At 50.3% G+C, this 24,959-nt stretch overlaps 1 protein-coding gene across 1 annotated transcript in view; it reads left to right on the forward strand.

Annotated features, from left to right (window-relative positions):
- The window catches only part of LOC119457438 (uncharacterized), a 114,672-nt gene that overhangs the window by 73,448 nt on the left and 16,265 nt on the right, over positions 1-24,959 (forward strand). Inside the window, exon 8 of the mRNA XM_037718991.2 lies at positions 1,048-1,154. Coding sequence (XP_037574919.1) covers positions 1,048-1,154 — 107 coding nt within the window. The remainder of the gene's footprint in view (positions 1-1,047; positions 1,155-24,959) is intronic.

Consider the following 24,959-nt stretch of genomic DNA (forward strand, 5'->3'; position numbering starts at 1 on the left):
ATTCCATAGGAATGGCACCTCAAGTCCTCGTGCACAGCGAGCGAGCCTGACAGTCGACTCTGCGACTTGGAGCTCCTTTGCAATGGCCCGTATTGACTTAAGTCCCTGGGTCGTCACTCACAATGACTTGCAGCCGCCAAAGAAAATCAGGGGTTCTGACGCATCTGACCGCTGACTGTGCTTTTTCCTTTTTCCCACGGATGCCATGTCACCGCCAGAACACATCAGTTCTCTCCGCACCTTGTAAACGAAAGACTTCACTTCGTTCTGAAAGGTGGCAATTTCCAAGTAGCTGTGGTGTGCGGCCAGGGCGAAGAGGACTGCATGGGGCATTTCATTTCCTGCGTCAACCTGTACGCTTCCATCTTCGAACAAACTGCGCACTATGAATTATAAGGAGTCAACCCACAAGAAGCTGCATGCCTAGATAGATATGATGAGCCTGCTGGTGCCTGTGGCGATAAGGAATATTGCTCTCAAATACCTCACGCACCCAGTATAGCTTAGGGAACTTGGGGAGTGGGTGCAAAGCTTCTGCAGCGATGTGTGGACGGGATTTCAGAAAATTTTAGTGCAAATGATGATAGCTTGCTACTATTATAGTTTTTGTTTTGTATTTGAATCTAATGCACATTAAATTTTTTAGTAAACTTTTTCTGAAAAAAAAAAAAAGTGCTGTAGGATTGTTCAATTGCAGTAAGTGACAACAATGAGTGCTATGAGATGGCAGGGGACATTAGGTGTGATTAAACTTACATACTGTGGAGGTAAATTCTGCAGATCTAATTTTCTTTTTACTTTTTTTTTTTTTTTTGCTGATTGTCAAAATTTGACACATGCTACCGTTTCCTTGTTACAAAACCCGGGTATGCATTAGATTTTGGTGCACATCATTTCCTTACTTTGAACCCGTCAAAACTAAGTGTGCATTATATTTGTACACATGTTAGTATCAAGTGGTAGTAGGAGCACCCTGTGTGATGATGACCTCGAAACATTGTGAAGCCACCTGTTAAACAAGATGCTTGCTCACTGCTTCCCCCTCAGGTGGCCAAAATGCAAGGACGGGCGACTCGTTTGACCACCTCCTGCCACCCACTGCGGCCTGCAGCAGTCTGCCACCCGAACCACCACCTTACCATCCGGCTGAGGAGGTAAAACTCTAGCCTGCATGTTTACTCCATGGCACAGAGCCATACCTACAATTACCGTATTTACGCAAATGTACGCCAAAATTAAAAAAAAAAATTATGTACCAAAGTCAGGGGTTGGCGTAGATTCAATTGTGCAATTCGGCCACAACAGCCGCACACTGCTGATCGCAGAAAAGTCAATGCCATGAAGTGGAAAAAGATTTTGCCAATTTCATCAGGACACAAAGAATATCCATAACCATAGAGATCGTGCAGGCAAAGGAAGTTGTAAAGGCTCAAGGAGTTGCTCGGAAGAAATTCAGTTGCCTGCCTACACCGACATGTCTATTTCACTTAGGATTGGGCCATGATGGCACAGGATGAAGTACTGGCCGACCTGATAACGTGAGCATTCCAAAAGTGAGACATCTCAATGAGGTTGCATGACTTTTCACTGTTGAATGGCTTCTCTTGTTCATCCTACTTTCGAGGAAATCTTTTCTTTTATTTTGTGACCTTCCGAATTGGGGGGGTTGGCCTAGAACTGATGCCAGCCTAGATAAATACAGTGTAGACCGCTTATAACGTAAGTCGCCGGAGTCACGAATATCCACACTATAAGCGGTACAGCACTATAACGAAAACAACGATTTATTGCGATAATAACCGGTATTTCGTGTCCCGCAACTGTACTATAAGCGATACGCGTATACATAGAGTGCCATGGGAAAATTAACGGGAGTCTGAAAAGACTGTATTATATCCGGTCCTGCACTATAAGCGGTTACGTTATAAGTGGTCTATACTGTACAGTATTTTGTATACTCCCGTTCTTGCCGAGGAAGCCACTGCTATAACGCGAGCTACGGCAGCTATGGCGTTCTGCTTCCGAGCAGAAGGTTCGAGCCCTGGCCATACTTAGACTGGGGTAGAATGCAGAGAAGCTTTTAAACCATTAATTAATGTCAAGCCACAGGCCTGTAATCGGGGGAGGTTTAGGGGTCCTGACACGTTCCTAAATTGTCGCTGCGGCAATAAACTGCTCAGCAAAACATGTCAATACAGTAGACGTCCGGTAATTTGACTCCGGTTAATTAAATTTTTCGGTTAATTCCATCCCAACCGGTGGTGGTGCATTTCTATGGGCCCAAACTTTTGCTATTTAGATTCTAAAATTGGCCTTCGCCAGATAAATCGAACTTGACCAGTTAGCACGTGCCTGACCCCTTGTGGTGTTCCCAATAGCGACCCGCTTAGTGGCAGTGTCTGTCTCGGGGAAGCTTAGGGGAGAGTCAATGCATTGAACACACATCATCTCCCATCGAAAACATCTATTTTTGGCCAGCCCTGGAAAGATTTCCTAGCAATACCATAGCTCACAATGTCTGATTACCACATTTACCTGATTCCAAGATGTACCTTTGTTTTTTTCAACAAAATTGGGTTGAATATTGCCCTAAGTGGTGCAATCAGGCACAATAACAAAACCACCTTTAGTGGCATTTCTATGCTTTGTTGCATAACACAAATGTGTTGCGGCGATGCTGACTCTAGGAAACCGGCCACTGTTGTGTAACATGTATTAGACTTGTCCGTTTTTCTTGCTAAAAAGTCGTGTGTATGTTCAATTTCTACTTTGTTTAGGAGCTTTAATGCCATTTCTAAGTTAGCTTTTACTTTGGACTCGTAGAAAGTGAGCACACGTTTGGTTTGGGGGCATGTTAGAATCGGAAAAATAGTGTCAAATGAATCAGCAGTGCTTGCGTTCTTGCATTTTTTCTGCATCCTGTTTATTTCAACCCACCGAATAATTTGATCAATTTTATCGGTCCTGTCAGGGTCGAATTAACGGAAGTCGACTGCATATGCATAATATTGTGACATTCTGATGAAAAAGACGTTTAAGATTAGTCCAAAGAAAATGACGCTCTTGAACTTTGCGAGCGAACTACTATCTTTTCAGCTGCTACAGTCTTTGTAAATATCCTGTAAATATATTTCGTGCTTTTCTTTTCCCCATAACATCCTGGTGGAGGGTGCGGGCTCAAGAGCACAACTGATTTACGCAGCAGACACTCCTTGGCTGCATCTGCATTGCCAGATCAAGGCAAGGATGCTTCGGGCACGTCGGCGCCCACACCCACCATTATTCTGGCACAACTGCGCGATCCAGGTACCTTTTTCGGCGCCAACAACACCGATGGCGAAGATTGGCTTCAACTGTGCGAGCGGGTGAGCGCAAGCAACCACTGGGACTACACCATCATGCGAGCTAATTTGATGTTTTACCTCAGGGGAACGGCACGCGTCTTGTTTGAGACCCACAAAGAGGAACTCACCAGCTTGGATATTTGTAAATAGAAGCTGAAGGATTTGTTTGGCAAGCCTATTGGACGTCAGCGCGCTGCTCAAAAAGACCTCGCTTCGCATATCCAGACGTGCACCGAGTCCTACCTCACGTAAATCCAGGACATGCTAGCTCTGTGCCGCAAGGTGGATTTGAAGATGTCCGAAGCTGATAAAGTCATGCATGTCATTAAGGGCATAGCAGATGATGCCTTTCACCTCCTTGTTTTTAAGAATTTGTCCACTGTGCAAGCCATCATTACCGAACGCTGCCGGTTTGAAGAAGCCAAGAGCTGCCGCATTGCCCACCCATTTTACTGCCTTCCCAGCACGGCTGCTATGTCCACCTGCGAAGACCTCCGCAGTTTGCCCAAGCCCAATCATTCTGATGACATAGTACACAACATCCGGCATGAAATAGAAGCCACATCTCCAATCACAACCACAACTCTTGGCCCCGACGATTGCTATGCTGCTGTCTCACTGATCCAGACCGTCGTGTGCCAGGAATTGGCCAACGTTTGCTCAATTAATTGGCCTGACTACATTCGGTTCACCGCTGTCATATGCAGCCAAAGCCAGGTTGCAGTATTGCAACCCGGCCAAATGGCGCATTCCAGACAACAGGACTATATGCTTCACTTGTGGTCGTATCAGCCATATTTCACATCACTGCCATCCCACTGTCTGCCTCATGTTGCTTCTCACTTCCCATCGCAAATGCAACCGGTAACTCCTGGCGACACTTCTCTGCCCACTCAATCTAGCCGCTCTCCATCGCCACATCGCCGCTTCTCCCACTGGCGCCTGTCTCATTGATCATCGTCCCCTAGCTCCTTCCGGGGCATGCTTTTGGAAAACTAACGGGTGCAGCACCTGGAGCTATAACGGCCGACACCAAAATCCTCTTCTGACCCTTCCCACACATCGGAACTTCATCAAAGTGAACATGGAGGGTGTACCTGTTACGGCTCTGATTGACACTGGCACGCACATATCTAGTATGAATGCTATGCTTCACAATCGTCTCAAGAAAGTCGTCACTCCTGTCTCGTCGCCTGTGGTCCTAGTCGCCGACAGTGGAGCACCAGCCGTTATTGGCACGTGTCTGGCCTTGTGATTGTGGCCGGACATCTTACTTCTGTTTTATTTTATGTTCTAGAACACTGCCTTCGTGACCTAATTCTGGGACTTGACTTTCTGTCAGCACATTCTGCCTTGATAGACTATTCGGCTGGTGTTGTACAACTCGCTTTACCTGTTGGTATTGATCCTCCCGATAGTGCTCCAATCTGGCTATGTCCCACAGAGTATATTTGCTTCCCTCACCTTGCCATTACCTACATAGGTGTTAGACCCTTTCCACTTATACCAGACGGTGACTACATCGTATCCCCTTCTCTGGTAACGTTGCGCTTCTTTACAACATCGTTACCATTATGGAAAACACGTCCTGTCTTCCGCCTGGGGGCTTTGGACTTCGTGCACAAGTTCTTCCATGCATCATATCACTCGCACCAATCACACCAGCCCGAGACTACCACATTTTGGTTTTAACTTGTGACAGCTCCTCGTGTGCAAATCTTACTTCGCCTCCTGCCCCTTCAGACTTGAGTGCATGCCTTAATGAAAATGATTGCTCCCGACCTTCCACACCAGCGTACCCATGAACTGTGTTGCCTCCTTGCCTCGTACTGGGACATATTCGACCTTGGAGACCATCCTCTAGGACATGGGTTCTCAAAGTGGGTTCCGCAGGCCCCTGCTCGGGGTTCCGCGAGCCACTGATAAATTTTCCGTGGTCCCGCGCTCGCCAAGTGGCGAAAACGGCGAACACGAGGTGCGCTTGATCCACAGAACCTCAATTACCTATGCCCGAGTGTCAAAAAGCACATCACAGTGCGTAACGGCAACGCGCGAACTGCGCAATAAATCCGCAAGCAGCTTGTAGCCACCCAATCTCCGAAAACGGGCAGCCATGGGCAGCGCGCCTAAGCTTTCGCACTTGAATCTCGGAGGCTCTAACTTACCACCGTGCGCATTTCTCCCGTTTGTAGATAGGGTAGGTGCCGATAGCGTGCGCACTGATGTTATACTTCGGAGGAATAAAAAAAACTGATGCGCGGAGCACTACAAGTGCGCGCCGCAAAAGAGCTAAAACGGCGTTAGCGTCCAAAAACGAAGCGGTATGGTCCTCAGCGGCAATCGTACGCTATACGTGACTGACAGCAACGCCGGAACTCTTCGTGCCTAATTGTGTCCTCAAAGCCTTTATTCTTGCGTTAATCGCCGCGCGTAACACTGCGTTGGCGGCTAGCCACGCGGTGTTATAAGTTCGTAATCGCGATCTATGATCGCGTCGATAACCAGCACAGTTTCGTCCGCAGCAGCGGTTGCGGGAAATAGTAGTTTTGTTTTGACGGTGCGCGCGTCGGCTGCGTGCCTTTCGCAGCGGCGTAGTCGCCATCCATGATCGCGTCGATAGCGACCGCGGTTTCGTGCGCACTTGTTGCAGCAAAGGGTAGTTTCGTTTTGACTTGGTGAGTGTGTCGGCTATGGCGTCGGCCGCCTGCCTTCTGAACCGCAAGGTCGTCGACCATGATCTCGTCGATAACGGCCGCGGTTTTCTCCGCAGCGGTTGCGGTAAGCAGTAGTTCCGCTTTGACTCAGTGCAAAGCTGTCGAAGATGAAGAGCACCGGCTACATCGCGATGGGCGGGCAATTTGTTGGCGACCAGCTCACTAGCGAAAAAATAATCGGGATGTGCGCGCGGTAGTAAAAAGCGTGTCTCAGATGAAGACTCGCGCCGCGGCCGCGCTGCGAAGGATGTCGCGAGGCCTTCGCCGCTGCTAGCTCAAATAAGTCATGAGATGACGAGAACTTCAACTTCCGCACTGCTCTTCTTCTTTCTAGGGTTTTACGTGCCAAAACCAGTTCTGACTGTGAGGTACGCCGTAGTGGAGGGCTCCGGATTAATTTTGACCACCTGCGGTTTTTTAACATGCACTACAACACAAGCGCGTACACGGGCAAAAGTTTTTGCATTTCGCCTCCATCGAAATGCGGCCGCCGCGGCCGGGATTCGATCCCGTGACCTCGTGCTCAGCCACGAAACGCCTTTGCTAACTGAGCCACCGTGGCGGGTGCCGCACTGCTCTTGTGCAAAATAGAAACAAGATTTGCTAATTCATTCAGTAAATAAAAGCCTGTTGACGTAGTAAGCATTCATTTATTGTTTTCTTGATACCTTGGGTAATTCGACATTCGGTTAATTAGGACATTTTAATTCGGTTAAATGGGGGGGGGGGAGGTTCCTTGGCGCTTCATGGAGCTTAGCAGGGTTCCCTGGAACGAACATGCTTGAGAACCCCTGCTCTAGGACAAACTGTTGTCAAGCATCGAATTAACACCGGCGATGTGAGCCCGATCCATCGGCGGCCCTACCGTGTCTCGCCTACTGAGTGACACATCATCCAGCACGAAGTTGATAAGATGCTTTCTCGTAACATATTGAACCTTCTTGTAGCCAGTGGGCATTCCCTGTTGTACTCATTAAAAATAAGGATGACAGTTGGCAATTTTACGTGTATTATTGGCACCTCAACAAGGTAACAAAGAGGGACGTCTATCCGCTACCACGTATTGACGATGCCCTAGATCCTCCATGGAGCACAATATCTTTGTCTATAGGCCTTAGCTCCAGGTACTGGCGAGTTGCCGTCGATGACATGGACCGTGAGAAGACTGCTTTTATTACTCCCATCGGCCTTTATCAGTTCAAAATGATGCCTTTTGGTTTATGTAATGCCCCAGCCAAATTTGAACAAATGGTGGATGGCCTCCTACACGGTTTCAAGTGGTCCATCTTCCTCTGCTATCTGGGTGATGTGATCGTTTTTTCTCCAACTTTTGTGACGCGCCTCAAACGTCTATCGACCATCCTATCTGTTTTCCATCATGCAGGGCTACAATTACATTTATCCAAATGTTACTTCAGTCATGAAATTTCCGTGCTTGGAAGTCTCGTCGATTCTTCTGGTGCCCGCCCTCATCAAGGTAAAATACGGGCAGTGAAGTACTTTCCAGTGCCAATGTGCGCCAAGGACGTTCGCAGCTTCTTGGGCCTCTGCTCTTATTCGGCTCCTCAAGAAAGACGTTGCCTTCATTTGGGGCCCTGAGCAAGCTAGTGCTTTCACCAAGCTGATCCAGCTGCTTACCTCCCCTCCCATTCTCACTCACTTTGATGCGTCAGCTCCAACAGAATTCCATTTAAGGGCAAGAACATGTTATCGCCTATGCGAGCTGCCTTCTTTCCCCTGCTGAGCTACATATGATCTTGTAAACACCCGTGTACTTATTTAGGTGCACGTTAAAGAACCCCAGGTGGTCCAAATTTCCGGAGTCCCCCACTACGGCATGCCTCATAACCAGATCGTGGTTTTGGCAAGTAAAACCACATAGTTTAATTTTTTTCCCCTGCTGAGCGCAAGTATTCTAATACTGAACGTGAGTGTCTGGCTCTCGCTTGGGCAGAGGGTAAATTCCGCCCCTATTTGTATGGCTGGCAATTCAGTGATCACTGATCACCACGCTGTGTTGGCCAAAAGAGTGTTTAACTGAGCTAGTTGGTCCAACGACCGAAGTTGAGGCCGGAGGTAATACCCAATGTGCACAAAGTGTCACACGACCTTAAAAAGGTTGCTAACCGTTAAGGTATACCTCTTGTTTTTTCTGCGCCCAACAAGCTTTCGAAGCTGTCCTCTCGAGTTTGCTGTGAGAGCAGGCAGGGCTGCCGCACTAGGCATGAGAAGCCCTTTGTTAAGGGCTCCAGAGGGGTTGTCTATGCCATCCCCCTGCACCCTTGTGGGCAGTTGTATATCGGCCAAACCGAATGTTGCATGAACGACTGCTTAAGGGAACATGCGCAAAAAGTTTTAAAAAAGGAGGATAAGGGCACACATTTAGTGGCCCATGTTAGTGCGTGTGGGTGTGACACTCGATTTTATAAGACAACCATTCTGGGCAGGAGTGGCAATGCCTCTTCTCGACTTGCACTGGAGGCCTTCTTTATCAAGAAGAACAGATATCGAACAGAAGAACAGTATAAGTGAGCCGCCTATCTCATTACTTGATGCTGAATTTGACTTTTTGCACAACCGCCTTTGATGTACACGTGCCCGTTCTTATTGTTCGGTATGCGCACGCGGGACAAGAGGATATATATATATATGTACAATCCTTCGAATGAACAGTTGGGAGTAGCACTTGTCTTTGTCTCCCTTTCATGTGTCTGTGTCTTATTGCGCTAAGTTGCTTGTTCAGTTAAGATTACCGTATTTACTCGATTCCAATGCGCCCTCAATTGTAACACGCATCTGTTTTACGTGACGAAAAGAGAGAGGAAAAAAAAGAAACTTTACAGTACCCCGCGCACTTCATGCTTTGATACAGAAATACAACTTTCTCTCATTTAGAAAAACAAAGATTTACTCCCAATGCACTAAAGTTCCGATGAATAACAAAACGTCGCAGTTTCGCCCGAAAGGCGAAGCATCAATCGCGATAGCAAATTAGTAGACAGCTATACGAAGTAAGGATAGTAGTTTTATCAGCCGTATCAACATGTAAACATTCGCTTACTAACTAAATTAACATGCATACTGTCACGCACACACAAGCGAACATGAACACAACTCGCTCGATGACCGCGGAAACTCGCTGTCAAAACGCTGGAGTGACGAAACGCGGCAGCAGTGGCGAGCAAATTGACCTTGGTGCTAGCATGCCTCTCGCTTCAATGTGAACTGTAAGTGGCGAAAACAGCGCGCGGCGGACTCTCTCCGTCGTAGAATACGTCATGCTTCAGTCCACTGAAACACTTCCGTCCGTGTTGCTTTGCTGGCGAAAATCCTCTCCTTCTGTTTGTGCCAGTCCCGCACGCAAGTTTCGGGTTCTCCGAATGCCCATGATGCGGCCCAATTTCTGTCCGTCTCCGCACACATGTTCACTTTCCTTTTAAATGCCGCATCCTGATGAACTCAGCACTTCATGCTGATGGAGCAAACGCAGAAAACGGGAAGACAGACGGTAGACTAGTGCTGAAGCACACGCACTACAGCACATGGAGGAACCTACGGCAGCTAGGCTCAAAGCTCGTACGAGGCGGCCATTTTGAAATTCCAATGGCAATATGGTAACGCAGATTTAGGGTCGTACTATATTCTCCTCCAGCAACACTGAGAAGTGAGAGCGATGCCGATAACCCGCCTCGGGCTAATTGTGAAAGCCACCCATCATTGTGCTTTCACAGAAGGGAGTGCAACTGTGATTAACCAACTGCATTTTTACCTTTTCAACCACTTTTGAAAATAAAAAGCTGGTACAATAAGTTTGCGTTGTTGTGCATACCTTTATTATACTTGTATCGCATTGTTCCCCAAGTACACACCTACGCTATGGCTGGCTGGCCCTTGTCGTCGCTATTCTGTGCACAGACGAGCTAAGCCAAGTCATTGAAAACGAAAGCGAAGGGCACCACTTTTGTGTTTGCTACATACGAAGGCCTATCTGCAAATTGTAAGTTAGAAAAAACTTATAACAGAAAAGAGTGTAGTGTGTTTCAATACTAATAAAAAGAGCAGGAACCACGTACACTAATAGACCACATGGTAGGCCTCGTATGCGTCATGTTTTTGCCACGTGGGGCGCCAAAGGTCATTTTTCGCGACCTTTAGTGAAGAATTAAAAATATAAATTCATGTTTAATGAGAAAACCATGGCTCGTTTTAACCAGTAGTATAGGCAATTTTTCCATCAGTGGGGTTATCTTAATTCATGTTCTGAGCTGTTGTCTGTTGCTTAAAAGTGATTAAAAACTGTGAACATTGTAAAAAAAATTTCGCACACATCATGGGGTAGGAATCGCAAGTGTCTAATACCGGTGTCACATGTACACTTCTGAGCGCAATCGGGGCAAATCCGGATCGGATTTCTTGATCGCGATTAACAGTAGTCGCTGCTACACGGTCCAACGATCCGGATCGAGTTATCGTCTGCTGATTGTCGGCAACTCTCTGAACGGCAGCATGCCTTGGCTACAAATTCACATTGGCAAAATATGGTTAAATGTGGACACTATTTCAATTTTACAGCTTAATATTGCTGATGAAAAGGTTTTGAAACATTTTTATTGTGCTGCCTTCAATTTTTATTTTTAGCATTTTCAGAATACTGCGCTAGAGGGTGCAGACAGACGTCAGCCTGCAATCATGATCAAGGGGCCTGATCGCGATTTTGCCCGGGTCCAGATCCTGCAAGAACGCGATCGCAAATGACCATGTAGCAACACCCAATCTGGATCAAGCTCGACCCGGATCGGCCCCGATCGCGATCAGAAGTGTACGTGTGACACCGGTATTACAAACCTCGACAAGAGCCTCACACTTACATGATTAGATTACGATGCTATAGTGAACCAGTCTGCTACTCCAAGTGCCCTAGAAATGCTGGAACCTGTTCACCACCTAGCCATCGGTCTAGCCAGAGGCACCTTCAGGACCAGTCCTGTGGCAATCCTCCATGTAGAGGTGAATGAGTGGTTGCTTCGTCAGCAACGTTCTTACTTAAGCTTCAGATATTTTCTGAAGGTTACTGCGAACTCATAACATCCGTTTTATTCAACCGTAAATGACATGACCAGTGCCACACTATTTATTAATCAACCGACAGCAAGAGAACCCTTGTCACTGCATAAGAAACCTTTCTGAAGAGATGGGAGTTGCAATTTTTGAGCAAAACTTGATGGTCTCAGCGAAGCCATTGCCACCACGGCAGTGGTAGCTCATAGAGTACAATACATTGTTCATAGTAGTGACAAAACACACTCCAGAGGTGCATATTCGAATGCTTTCCTAGAACTTCAGTCGAAGTACTCGTGCACAAAAATTTACACCGATGCTTCTGAGTCGCATGCCGGCATTTCATATGCAGTCGTCGGCCCTGCATTTTCGGAATCCAACGTCCTGCACCCCGAAACAAGCATCTTCATTGTAGAACAGGGTTTCTCAAGCATGTTTGTTCCAGGGAACCCTGCTAAGCTTCATGAAGCGCCAAGGAACCCCCCTCCCCCCCCCCCCCCAATTTAACCGAATTAAAATGTCCTAATTAACCGAATGTCCAATTATTTAGGGCATCAAGAAAACAATAAGTGAATGCTTACTACGTCAACACGCTTTTATTTACTGAATGAATCAAAGTCTTGCTTCTATTTCGCACAAGAGCAGTGCGGCAGCTGAAATTCTCATCTCATGACTGATTAGAGCTAGCAGTGGCAAAGGCCTCACGATATCCTTCGCGTCGCAGGTCTTCATCTGAGACACGCTTTTCACTACCGCACGCACATCCCGATTATTTTTTGCTAGTGAGCTGGTCGCCAACAAATTGTTCGTCCATCGTGATGTAGCTGGTGCTCTTCATCTTCGACAGCTTTCACTGCGTCAAAGCGAAACTACTGCTTGCCGCAACCGCTGCGGACGAAACCGCAGCTGTTATCGACGCGATCATGGACGGCGGCCTTGCGGTTCAGATGGCTGGCGGCCGACACACGCACCAAGTCAAAATGAAACTACCGTTTGCTGCAAAAAGTGCGCACGAAACCGTGGTTATACAATGTGGAACGCTTATAACGTAAGTCGCCGGAGTCGCGAATGTCCGCACTATAACCAAAGCAACAATTTTCAAGGCCCGCACATTTGCAAAACATGTGCACCGAGCCGCAACGCGTATGCGCCGCAACGCGTATGACAGTCGAGGAATGCGGCTAGAACGTTTGCATACAATTTACAGTCGAATCTCATTAATTCGAACCAAATCACACAGCGGCGCCTCCAACCGGCATTGCTCCGGCACCGCCATAGAGTAAAAGCTTAGGAAAGACCCCCCAATGTCGTGCGCAATAAAAAAAAAGAAAAATGCGGCGGAAATTTCACCCTCTCTCAAATGGCAAGGTCACCGATTCTGCGTTGCGCCGGAACATGCGTGTACGTGCCGACGTCTCAGCCACGCTACCATAGCCACGCGTAGAAAATGGCAGTCAACCCTTCTTTCTCTTTTATGCTTCCTCTACTTTCTAGTCTCGTGTTGACCTTGCACGCTGCGGCTACGGCGCAGAGGGAAGCAGCGGCGCTGTCCCAGGCCGGCCAACGAAACTGCCCACGCCAGCAAACCAAACGCCCGCTTCCCGATAACGGCAGAAAACGAAACTTCGGGAAGCTGGCGCCGGGCCGGCTGGAGCAGCGGCCGGCGGGGAGCCACCGAAGCGGTGGAGTTGCCGAGGCAAAATCCGCTTCCCTGCCGCCCTCCTCTCTCACATTCCACGATCTCCGCGTGCGCCCTTCGCCGTGCCGTGCCAGCGCCGACCGCTCCCCGAAGTTTCGTTTACTGCTGTTATCGTGAAGTGAGCATTGGCCGGCGTTGGCAGTTTCGTGCCCCTCACTCGCTATGTGCGCCGTGATATTTCACGACTCGCACTCAATATTCTGGTTTCAGCCTCACTGGCTGTTCGTTCACACCACGTGCCCTTCTCCTCCACTTTGTCTCTCTTCCTCGAGCACTCCTTGGGGCGCCCGTTTGAGGGGAGCGTTCGCCGTCTCCGCTGACTTCCGTACTCCCAGGCAGCCGCACTGTAACCGGTATTTCGTTTCCCGCAACTGCACTATAAGCGATACATGTATAAATAGAGTGCTATGGGAAAATTAACGGGAGTCTGAAAAGACCGCACTATATCCGGTCCTGCACTATAAGCGGTTACGTTATAAGTGGTCTATACTGTATCGTGGTCGCTATCGACGCGATCATGGATGGTGAAGGCACGCAGCCGACATGCGCACCGATTCAAAACGAAACTACTGTTTGCCGCAACCGCTGCGGACGAAACTGTGGTGGCTATCGACGTGACCATAGATGGCTACTACGCACTTGTGAAGGCAAGCGGCTAACCGCCAACGCGGTGTTACGCGCGGTGATTAGCGCACAAATAAAGGCTTTGAGGGCACAATTAGACGCGAAGCGTTTCGGCATTGATGCCAGTCATGTATCGCGTACGATTGCCGCTGAGGACCCTAGCGATGCGGACTGCGCCGCTTCGTTTTTGGACGCTAGCGCCATTTTTGCTCTTTCGCAGCGCGCATTTGCAGTGCTCCACGCATTAATTTTTTTATTCCGCCGGCGTATACGTCCGTGCGCATGCAATCGGCACCGACCCTGTCTACATACGGGAGAAATGCGCATGGTGCTAAGTTACGGCCTCCGAGATTCAAGTGCGAAAACTTAGGCCCCGTAGCTGCTTGCTTCTGGAGGTTGGGTGGCTACAAGCTGGTTGCAAATTTATTACGCAGTTCGCGTGCTGCCGTTACGCACTGTGATGTGCTTTTCGACACTCGGGCATGGGTAATGGGGGTTGGGTGGATCAAACACACCTCGTGTTCGCCGTTTTAGCCACTTGGCGAGCGCTGGACCACGGAAAATTTATCAGTGGCTCGCAGAACCCCAAAGCAGGGGCCTGCGGAACCCACTTTGAGAACCCATGCTGTAGAGCATGGTTTCTCAAAGTGGGTACCGCGGAACATACGGGTTCCGCAGGCCTCTCCTCAGGTTTCCGCGAGCCACTGATAAATTTTCCCTGGTTCCACGCTCGCCAACTGACGATGATGGCGAATACGAGTGTCGGTGACTTTCTTTGTGGAGAACTGCAGGCAACTCTGTGGTATTCAAAAAATATCAAGTCGAGGACGAAGCCACCATGTACCTTCCCGAACACGTCACTACAGGTAAGCTTCTGAATCTTGTTCTGGATGAAGCCTCAATGTCTTCAGAGGAACTTTTGGAGCAACATTCAGTGAAAGTAAATATTCCGCTGTGTCTGTTCAACAAGGTGGTGTTGGCACCGATAGAAAGAACTTTCATGCTCCGGCAAGCTTAATCTGACGAGCTGCCGACAATTCTTCGAGCCATATCAATTCAACAACCGCAAATTTCGCAGCAAAGCTCTATTATTGAGACTCTGACTTCTGCTTTAACCAAGTGGGCAAACCATTCATCACAAATAGTACGTCCTGAAACGTTCGACGGCTCATCCGACAGTCCAGAAGGGTGGATAACTTTCTATGAGCAAGCTGCGAAGAACAATAGATGGCTGTCTGATAAAGACCTAGTGATCAACATGCAACCATTCCTTAGCGGGATAGCAAGAAAGTGGCATGAGTGGCGACTTTCGCGAGAGCCTGAACCTTGGTTTAAATAGGAGAGTTTCCTTCTGACTTTCAGCAAGAATCCGGTTGACCGGTGGCATGAGGCACTATTCTACCATTTCAAGTCCAGCACGCCACTCGAGTATTTTCTGGAGAAACAGCAACTTCTTCGCCTCGCTGAACCGGGATTGTCGCTGTCATCGCTTCTTGCGCTTACCATCCACGGCTTACCTAGAGATTCGCAACGACAGGTTCTAGCACAGGGCCTGAAAACGCTCGAAGCGCTCTTGGAGCTGCTAAAACTATTTACGCATTGCTCGACTGAGCAAAGCTACAAGACTAGACAAGACTTTTCAGGGACGCCAAGTGTCAATCGCTTGGATGAGAAGTGTCCGTTGGTGTTGAACGGTGTCAGGTCTAACTTTGGCACGAGCATCGCAAGACCTATAACTCCTGTACAGAAAACCACAGAGTTAAAAGGTGAAGAGGAAGAAGAAGCAGAGGAGAATAAAGAAGTTAGTAATGGTGGCTGTTTATTATCTGCGGGCTTGTTACAACGAGGTGCGGTCGATCCAAAGAACCTCCATTGCCAAAAAAGCACATTTCGGTGCGTAACAGAAATGTGCGAATTGTGCAATAAATTCGCCAGCAGCTTGTAGCCACCCAGCCTCCGAAAACAGGCAGCAGCGCGCCTAAGCTATTGCACTTGAATCTCGGAGGCCATAACTTGTCATCGTGTTCATTTCTCCCATATATTGATAGGTGCCGATAGCGTGCGCGCTCATGTATATGTCAGAGGATAAAAACTAATTCGCGGAGCAGCGCAACCCATTGGTTCTATTACGGTAGCTCGGCAAGCGCGCAGCATCGCAAAAGCGCAATGCAAAAGAGCAAATACGGCGCTACCGTCCAACTGAAATAAAGCCGCAGAATCCGCATCGCCATGGTCATCAGCTAAAATCATACGTGATGCGTGACTGACAGCAGTGGCGGAATGCTTCATGCCTAATTGTGCCATTAAGGGGAGACGTGGGGATCAGATCGCGAAAATCGCGAGAAAAATCGATTTAGGGAAACTACGCATTTCGGTATCTGCAACACCTAATCTATGCTGTATCAAAATGATTTGGCTGAAAACGCACTAAAAGTGCCCGAAAAAAATTAAATTGTCCGCGCCAAGGGCGAGAAAACAGCTTTAAATCGTGCAATATCACCGCAGTTCACGGAGCCATATCCTGTATTTCCCGCCACCGAGTGCCGCCATCTTGGTATTGTAAGAAAGCGCCAAGTTTCGCTGTTCCGCTTCTCAATTCGTCGGTCGTCGCCACCTTGCAACAAATGCACAAACACAAAACAAGCGCGGGTCTTCTGGAGTAATGCGTTGGCTGCACCACGGGGGTCCTCCAATGAAAGCGGGCCTACGATTGGCTGCCGTGCTGAAAGGCATCTCCCCATCGGTTGCTGCTGTGGCAGGGGGCAAGATGGCAACCGCAGTTGTCTGCTTCGCAAACCACGCCAACGTCTTCCCTTGACTAGGGTTGGTAATATCAATTAACGATTAATCGATTAAAAGTATCCCACAAAACAATTATTCTTCATCGATGTCCACCTTTCATTTAATCGACTTAATCGATTAGACATGTTCTATTGCTCGTTTTCGAGAATCGAGAGTTTGACAGGAGTTGCACGAAAATTTTAAAATTGTACTAGAATGGTGGAGCACAAGCAATGATTGTGTGTCTGTGGTAGAGCTACTTCGGCTGTTCTTCTGAATCCTGAGTTATGCCGAGGCGAATCCTTCCCCTCTCTTCACCCACACCGCACACGCCACCACGCTACCCGAAGGCGGAGGCTTGAAATGCTCTCGCAATTCAAGGTATACTATAGAAACCCAATCATTGATTGTCGTGTTCCTCCCAGTTTAGCTTGGTGGCCGACAAGTCGGTACCACTGTGCCGCGTGGGCTATTAGCAAGACAGGCAATACAGTGCCTAGCGTCGCGCTGTCGTCCAGCCACATTGCCTGTTGATAGCGGTGCAGTGCCTCGAGGTACTCCGTAGCACTCATGTGGTCCGAATAACCGCCATACTCAGGGAGAGGTACCCGTAGGCTGCTCGGCACGCCTGGCTGAGGGGACTGGAGGTCTCCCTTTAGAGCACTAGGCTGCGAGCGCGCCGCTTCCATCAGGACTTGGAGAAGCTTAGCTGCTGCGGTGTGCAGCGGTGTTTGCTCCGTGCCAGGCGCAGTGGTCCGAGAAGGGCCAGCCTGCGCCTGTTCTCCAAAATGCACGCCCGACCCTAAGGGGCCAGTAAATGGCATGGAGGAGAGCTGGGTTGCGGCTCCGACAGGTGCATGAGGCTTCACGCGACCGGCGAACGGATTGACAGCGGAGCAGGGTGGCTCACGCTCGCAAAAATGTCGCTCGGCTGTGCATGAGGCAAGCGCTAGTCAGAAAGCGCGGCGACTTTATCGGCTGAGCAGGGCGGCTCAGCTGGACATTGCTTCCCAGCTGCGCTCGGGACAAGGAGAGGCCAGCGAGGGGTTTTGCACCAACAGCAAGGCAGGGAGGCTCAGCTGCGGCGCACAGGGCACCGAACTGCGCTCGGGACAAAGGAAGGCCAGCGAGCGAGCTCGCGCCTACGGCGGAGCGGGAAGGCAGCACCGCGGCGCATTCGTCCGAGAAAGGCGCTTGGGACAAAGGTAGGCCAGCGAGCGTATGCGTACCAGCATCTAAGCAGGGTGGCTCCGATGCGGCACTTTGGGCGCAACAAAGCGAGGCCAGCGAGCAAGTTTGTGCCAGCACCTAAGCAATGGGACTCCGGTGCGACACCAGCCTGTGCTCGGGGCAGTGAAAGGCCCGCGAACGCACCGGCAGAGCGGTGTGGCTCTGACACAGCACATAGCGCCGTGAACAACGCTCGGGACAAAGGGAGGCCGGCGAGCGTATTCGTGCCGGCATCTAAGCGGGGTGGCTCCGATGCGACACACGGAATACTCTGCTGCGCTCAGTACAAATAGGGGCCAGCGAGTGGAAACAACACATCGGAGGGGCTAGTAGGCACCTGCTCCGCGCGCGTCTCAGACAGCTGAGGAAACCCAAAACTGGCATAGCTAGGACTAGCGTACATATCCGAGCAGTCGTCACCAGAGGGCTGTCCAAAGAAGGGATCGCCCCCGTTGGCTCCTCCACTCCGTGGAGTGGAGGAGCCACTGGAGCCGTGGAGTGGAGACGCTCCTCCACTCCGCAACGCACAAAGGTGCTACGGCAGGGTTCGTCGACTTTCTGACACGGCGCAGAGAAGGCTCCGGAGTCAACAAACCCGCCAACAAACGCGGGTTTATTCACCCAAGATGCAGCACAGTGCGGCAGTTACGGCGCTTACAGGCCAAGGCTCACCGCAAGACCGATCGAGTCGCGATCGAGTACGCGAGCCCGCTGCGCTGGGGCTAACCGAGTAGCGGTCCGCCAAGCGCGAGAACGAGGAGTCTCGATAACAAAGGTCTCATGTAACCACCTCGTTGCGGGCCTGTGAGCATCTGCCGCGGCAAGGAAGCGCTCAGTGGACGGGTGGAGAGTTCGGGTGGAGAGGGTGCTGGGGGCCGCCACACGGGACGCCAATCAGGGCGCGTCCCGGTGACGTGTGCTCGCGGGGCAAGTCCAATCTCGGAGGGGGGGGGGGGGGAGAAGCACGGTTTGCGTGGGAAAGTAGGTCTGGCGCGCTAGCCATGTCCACCATGTTGCCGTTACGGTGGTGGTTCCCGTAGATCGAGCTAAGCGCCATGCGCGAGCTGGAGGACGAGGTGCAGGAAGGCACCTTGATCCCCACAAGACATGGCACAGCATGCGCACCGGTTTGGAGCACGTATTTGATGTAACAATGAAGTGCATGTCGATTCCACCAAATCGTAGCTTCCGAGCGTCTATTCTCACGTGGTGGTTGTGTGACCATTCAAAAAAGGTGTTGGTTTCACCCGAACGTCCAGCCAATTGACGTTCCTTCGCTCTTTAGAAAAGAGCACGTGGCTTAAAATCCTGAACCATGGTTTTGGGGGTGGTGGAGGTGGTGTTGCAGCAGGCAGGGTTAGCCTGACCTACATAGCCCACAGCTGTTCCGCCCGAGCCTCCTATGAGTTGAAATCAGGGGTGTGTCACCAGGTGTCGATGAACCCCGTGTCTCAAAGGAAAGCAGTCAGCACTCGTTGCACTCTCTTCCTTATTGCCGCAGGCCCTCCGGGGAAAACAACGTCTTCAAAGGTCCAGTGCAAAAGACCACTCTTTTGCAGGCTGTCGACCATCGCATTCTTTCTTTGTCGAACTGTGGGCATAGCCAAATTAAATGTTCAATGTCGCCGATATCACCACAGAAGGCACAGAGCGGAGAAGTGCAACACGTCCAGTCTTGAATGACCAAGCCGGGGTGTACGCAGTGTCAGTTCTGTTGCGGTAAAACAGCGTCTCTTCCTCGTGAGTAAGTCCATGGAACTTACAGGTTTGGTGTGGAGTCTTGTAGATGGCCCTAAAGTGATTACAGATTGCTTCCTTAGAGTTCTGAAAAATGCTTGGAGCTCTTACTTTTCGGACACCTGTCAGCGCTAGGCGTGAAAGAGAGACAGCTTTTTCGTTTCCTTCAATTTCTACGTGGGATGGCATTAGATCTTTGATCAGTGCTAGAGATTGCCTTGTAAACTTCTCTTGAGGTAGGCCAAGATGCAATTGTTGTAATGCTGACTTTGAGTTCGTCAACACTACGGTATCTCATGCAGAATAGGCCCTCAGTTTTCACAATGCCGCAGTAATTGCGGCGCTTTCTACTGTGTAGACGGAACTACGCGATCCAGGTGGCCAGAGCATGATACATCAAGGGAGGGTATGCAGAACGCCGCTGCGCAGCTATCTGTGCACACACCGACCCGTCTGTGTACGCTTGTAGATGGTTTGATACGCTGTGCTCAAGTGGTCCAGTACAAGGAACTTAGCATTGGCAGTTGGAATGGTGCATTTCGCCGGTAGCCGGGGTACATTGAGACTGCAGGTAACGTCTGAAAAAGACCATGTTGGGTCAAAACTTCTCAGTTTAGGCCATTCTAATCCTGAAAATTGGAAGGTGTTCAGCGCCGCATGGAAATGGGAGCAAGTTCTTGTTCTTAGCCACCGGAGAAGCACCATGCCTGCGGGGAACTCGCCCAGCCTTTATAGGTGCGTGAACAAGGCCTGAGAAAAGGCTGAGTGGGAGAAGCTGCTTGATTAGTAACCTTGTTTGAAGCTGCCCGTGCAACTCTCATCGCCAAGCGAAGTCCCTTTCTATATATTGTTGCACGCACGTTTGAGTGAGAAGAACGATGACCGGGGAATGTGCTTGTGGTCCCGGATTGGAAAAGAAGAGGAGGGTGACGCTGAGTTGATCAACCAGCTGGCCGCTCTTCCTCTTCTTTTCCAACCCGGGACCGCAAGCACGTTCACCGATCACCGATCAATGTTGCACGCACGCGTAAGTGAGAAGAACGATGACCTTTCGCCATAACACATCTTTAAAAGAGATACTCATAACCGAAATTGTTGCGCCTGTGTCAGCCAGAGCCATCACAGGCACATTATCCACAAAAACGCGCACTTTGTTTTTCAGCATCAACACATGAGGTATTTCTGTCAGTAGCACATCTCCAGCGACCTCACCTCCATTGGCCGCGCTAGCTAGTTTTCCGGTGACGAAGGCGACGTGGTGCGACGCAGCGGTGAGGGAGAACGGGAAGCACGAGGCCGCGGTGGGAGCATCAAACTCCTGTCAGATGCCAGGAAGCGATTTCGGGAGCTGCGCGGCCAATACTCGTCGCCAGACGATGTGTGTGCTGGCCACGGGACACCATGCAGCCGTTTGGAGGGCCGTGAAAACTCTGAGGGCTGGCCATATCACGTGGTCATGCGCTGGTTGCAAAACCGCGATACAGTTAAACCTGCTTATAACGAATTCCTGGGTATAACGAAGTTTTTCTATTCCCCGCCGTTACTCCATAGAAGCACATGTATTTGAGACCTCTACGTAACGAAGTGGCAGCGGGAGACACCCTCGAAATAACGAATTGTCCCCGCCGCCAACCTAGAGATTTCGCCCCAAATTTTGTCATTTTTGCGCGAGCAGCAACCGGAAGCACCTTCTCCGCCGCAACGGAATGCGAAGCGAGCGCACGTGTACGTGCGTGCGAGCGTGTGTGAGGCGGTCCTGCATCCCTCGACCAGGTGATCTTGCCGCCGCGGGCGTGTCCTTTCCCCCTCCCTTCATTCAAATCTGATCCTGCCGCTTGCAGCAGCTGGCCTAGCCCGCCAACTGGCACTCTCCTTTTACAGTTGATGTTGCCGATGCGCTGGCACACGCTGTGACACATCACGCTCGATGAGCGTGGACACGCGCTGTTAAACGCTGGCGGCATGTGGAAGCGCCGCTGCAGAAGCAAGCGAAGTGACCTTCGTGCTGTTGTCTATCGCTTCAACGCAAACTGAGCGCCGAGAACACACAGCACGCACAAAGCTACAAGCTGCCGGCGCACCTACACTGCCTAGACTCTGCCCCAACGCAGATCGCTTTCAAGATGTGGCCCGCGCGACTGCGCGCCGCCGCGAAGAATGCAGTTTATGCCAGAATACAGTAGAACGCCGCCCCGGCTATCCCTCGCCCCTCGACGGTGCCTCGAGCGCAACGGAAGAAGGCGCGCTTCCTCCCTGCTTTTCTTGCGCGCGCGAGATTTAGACACGGTCGTCGCAGATCACTTTTAATATACGACCCGCGCGACCGCCTGCTGCCGCGCAGTACGCATTTGATGCCGGAGTACAGTACCAGGACCGCTTTTTTTTTTTTTTTTATCCAGCAGTCGTGACAGTACAACGCCGCCCGCTACCCCCCCCCCCCCCCCTCGCTCCCTCGCCGGTGCCTCGAGCGCAACGGAAGAAGGCGTGCTTCCTCCCCGCTTTTCTTTCGTGCGCACGCAATATTTATGGCGTTCGTCACTGGTCGATCTGGAGCAGGATTTTTTGCTCCACGGCTGCGAATCCGAATTTCACTGGTCGAGCTGCAGCAGGTTCGCGCTTTCCACTGGTCGTTTCGGATCAACTCGCTCCGCGCCGGATCGCTCTCACTTGCTCCTCTGCCGAGGCGCGGATTCGGGTGGAAATAGGACAAGAAGCATACGTCACTTCCGCTCGCTGGGGGACGGCGATCTTGGTGGCCATGGAAACATGCAGAGCGGAAGTAGATTTTTGTGACGCCTGTGTGCAGACTTCCAGTACGATCCAGCGCGGAGCATTTTCGCTCTCCGCTGGCATACTCGCTCCAGGATTTCAGCGGCCGCTCCAGATCGACCAGTGAAAAACGCCATAGACGCAGTCGTCGGCTCCCCTTGCACCTCACTCGCACATACAGCATACGGCGCGCGGCGACTACGTTATCGCCCTTGGACTTTATACAGAACATCAATGAGCCAAAACCAATTTTAGGGCCACAACGCGTCATAGACACCATCTTTAGATAGCAAACACGGATCTCAAGGGCCATACTTTTGCTGGCAGAAACCGAAAATACGTCTTAGTTGTCGCCCCCGGCACTTTGGGCGCCCAATAGGTAGATAGCAAAATGACGATGTCGTCAGCTAGCGACTTCCGGTTCGCGAGTCAGCGCTTCTGTTGCTTCGTTCAGCCTTGTCAGCAGTTTCTACAGTGAGATTTCCCGCTGTTCGCGAAGAAAACACGCTTCAGCAACGTGATTATGGTTGGCTGCTCGGCATTAGGGTGCGCGAACTCTTCCGTGAAAGGAAAAAAAAAAGTGTTTCGTTTTCCATGGAATGAAGTGCACAAACGTAAATGGGCTGTTGCCGTCAAACGAGCGACTGTGAACGGCGAGCTGTGGGTACCGAACATAGGAGCCAGAATATGCGAGATCATTTCGCCACAGGCAAGTGTGTTGGCGAATAACTTCGTCTACTAACGTTCTAGTACAAATACCCCCTTTTTAACAATCAGTTAAATACACACAGGTGCACCCAGCAAGGATCCTCAGCGCATTGATTATATATATGTGCCGTCTTTATTCCGGTACAACGAAAAGGCAACTGAGGCCGCACGAAAGAGGGAGGAGAGGAAACGTCAAAATGATTTGTGCACTTTTCAGATACTTACCTAAATCAGTGCTTTCTCTTTGCAGTTATACACGACATGCGTCTCTTGAAAAAAAAAAAAACGGGAGACTCCGAAGGCACAGCAGCCGATGACATGGCGCGTGCTGAGCACCGCTGCAGACAAAACAGCGGATGAAGCGATCGACTGTACCGTTTGTTATGAGAAACATTACCAACAGCGGCTTATTAGGTTGACTTACCACTTATTAAAAACTACTTCTAAGTTAACGAACGTTTATATGCGCTCAACAAACGTTTGCGCTTGATAAACGTTATATGACTATTTGATGCGACACAAACACGTTAGAGCATGAAATGCCTGCCACATAAAAATACACAAGTCTAAAGCATGCGTGCGATAGCGACAAGCGACGCAATGAAGATAGCTGTCGCGTTCACTCGTCGCCTACAAGTCGTACCGCATGCGAGCGACGAGACGAGCCACGACTTTGAGCGACGTCTCCTCGGTGTTGCCGGTATGAAGGCAGCAAATACTCGCCGAAACTGGCGTTACGCGAGCTTTATTAATTTAAGTTGATGTGTTTTAGTGGTAGCATAAATATTTCTAAAGGTCTTGCACTACGCTATCATCCTTACACGTATCAAAATCTAGTCGTTTGGTCATTCCATGCGACAATCGGTAGTACTTGACTGATGTATATCCAGTTCCGACTTCGCGCTATTGGCTAGTCGCTCATAGCTCTTCCGAGCGACGAGCGACGAATTCTAGATTTCCAGAACCGAGCGATCGAGCGACAAGAACAAGCGATCTGTTCGCACGACGGCCAGTTTCGTCGTTTGAAGCCGTCGCTCGTCGCCGTCGTGCACAAAATCGCTCTCATGCGGTTTGGGCCTAAGGGCGCCAACATAAGTACGAAGGAGCGATAGCTCACACCTGCGTTTTGGAACTGCCCAGCAGTGCTTATATCGTGGTTTTTCACCAAAGTTCCGCTGTATACAAAAGACCAAGCGCGTGAAGCATGGGCATGAAGTGATGGCGGCATAGACGGCTTTGTGGTCTCGAACCGGAAGTTGTAGCAGAATATGTCGTACCCCACAATCCCTTGCGACAACCGAGATTTTGCTATCCACCCATGCCATCGTCAAGCCACCAAGCCTAGCGACATGAAAAGTCAAAATGGCCGCTCGGGCCGGCGCGGGGTGGAAGTTCGCAACGTACGATGCGGGCACGGTCCCACAGTTGCGACGCAACAGCGGGGCTGTGCCGGGACCGGCCGAAAACGACGTAACAGCTGGGAAAACGCAGCACCCGGGAACGTAACAGTGGGGTTCTACTGTAACACTATACGACGTTACGATGCCATCGTGACGCTCGCTCTTGGTTTCCGATGCCTCGCGCTTGTGCGAAACAACACGCGTCCACGCATCCAGTACCTGGTGTTACATTTCAAGGATGAGTGCTTCGACGAAAACGAAAAACGGGTGCGCGTTACAATCGAGGGCGCGTTAGAATCGAGTAAATACGGTAGGCGTCTTTGTTTTTTTTTTTCGAATTTTCGGGCCGAACCTGCATATAACGAAATCCTCTTTATAACAAAGTTTTTCAGTAATTTGTCAATTTCGTTATATCCAGGTTTAACTGTATATGACCCGGGACACCGCAAGAGTAAAACACCGGGGGAGGTCGAAACCTTGGTTGTTCGTCGATGAACCGAACATTGTCATTTTCCCTTGTGTCGTGGCTTGGTTCATGGCATGTGTCATGATGATACATCAGGCATCGAGAAGGCGTGTGCTGAGCGCGTCGGTCATAGCGTGGAGTCGGAGAGCGTGTTGTCATCCGAGACTGTGGGGCTGCGGTGTACTCTACGGCCGCTGCGCTAACCATTGGTTGCCAAGGGGCCGAATGTGGCGCAGTCACAGCCTCACGCGACATGTACATGCCATGGTGGTCAGCTGTTGGACGCGACATCTCTTGGCAGCGCTAAAGTTTCGCACGGGCAATCTGTCGGATGGTCGAAGGAAGGTCGAGGCAAGGGCTTGTGTCCACACTGGCAACCGTCGTAACGTTTGCCAACCGACCCAACTTTGGCGTAATCCGACGCATCTT

This window comes from Dermacentor silvarum, chromosome 7 (genome assembly GCF_013339745.2).
Source record: "Dermacentor silvarum isolate Dsil-2018 chromosome 7, BIME_Dsil_1.4, whole genome shotgun sequence".
NCBI lineage: Eukaryota > Metazoa > Arthropoda > Arachnida > Ixodida > Ixodidae > Dermacentor > Dermacentor silvarum.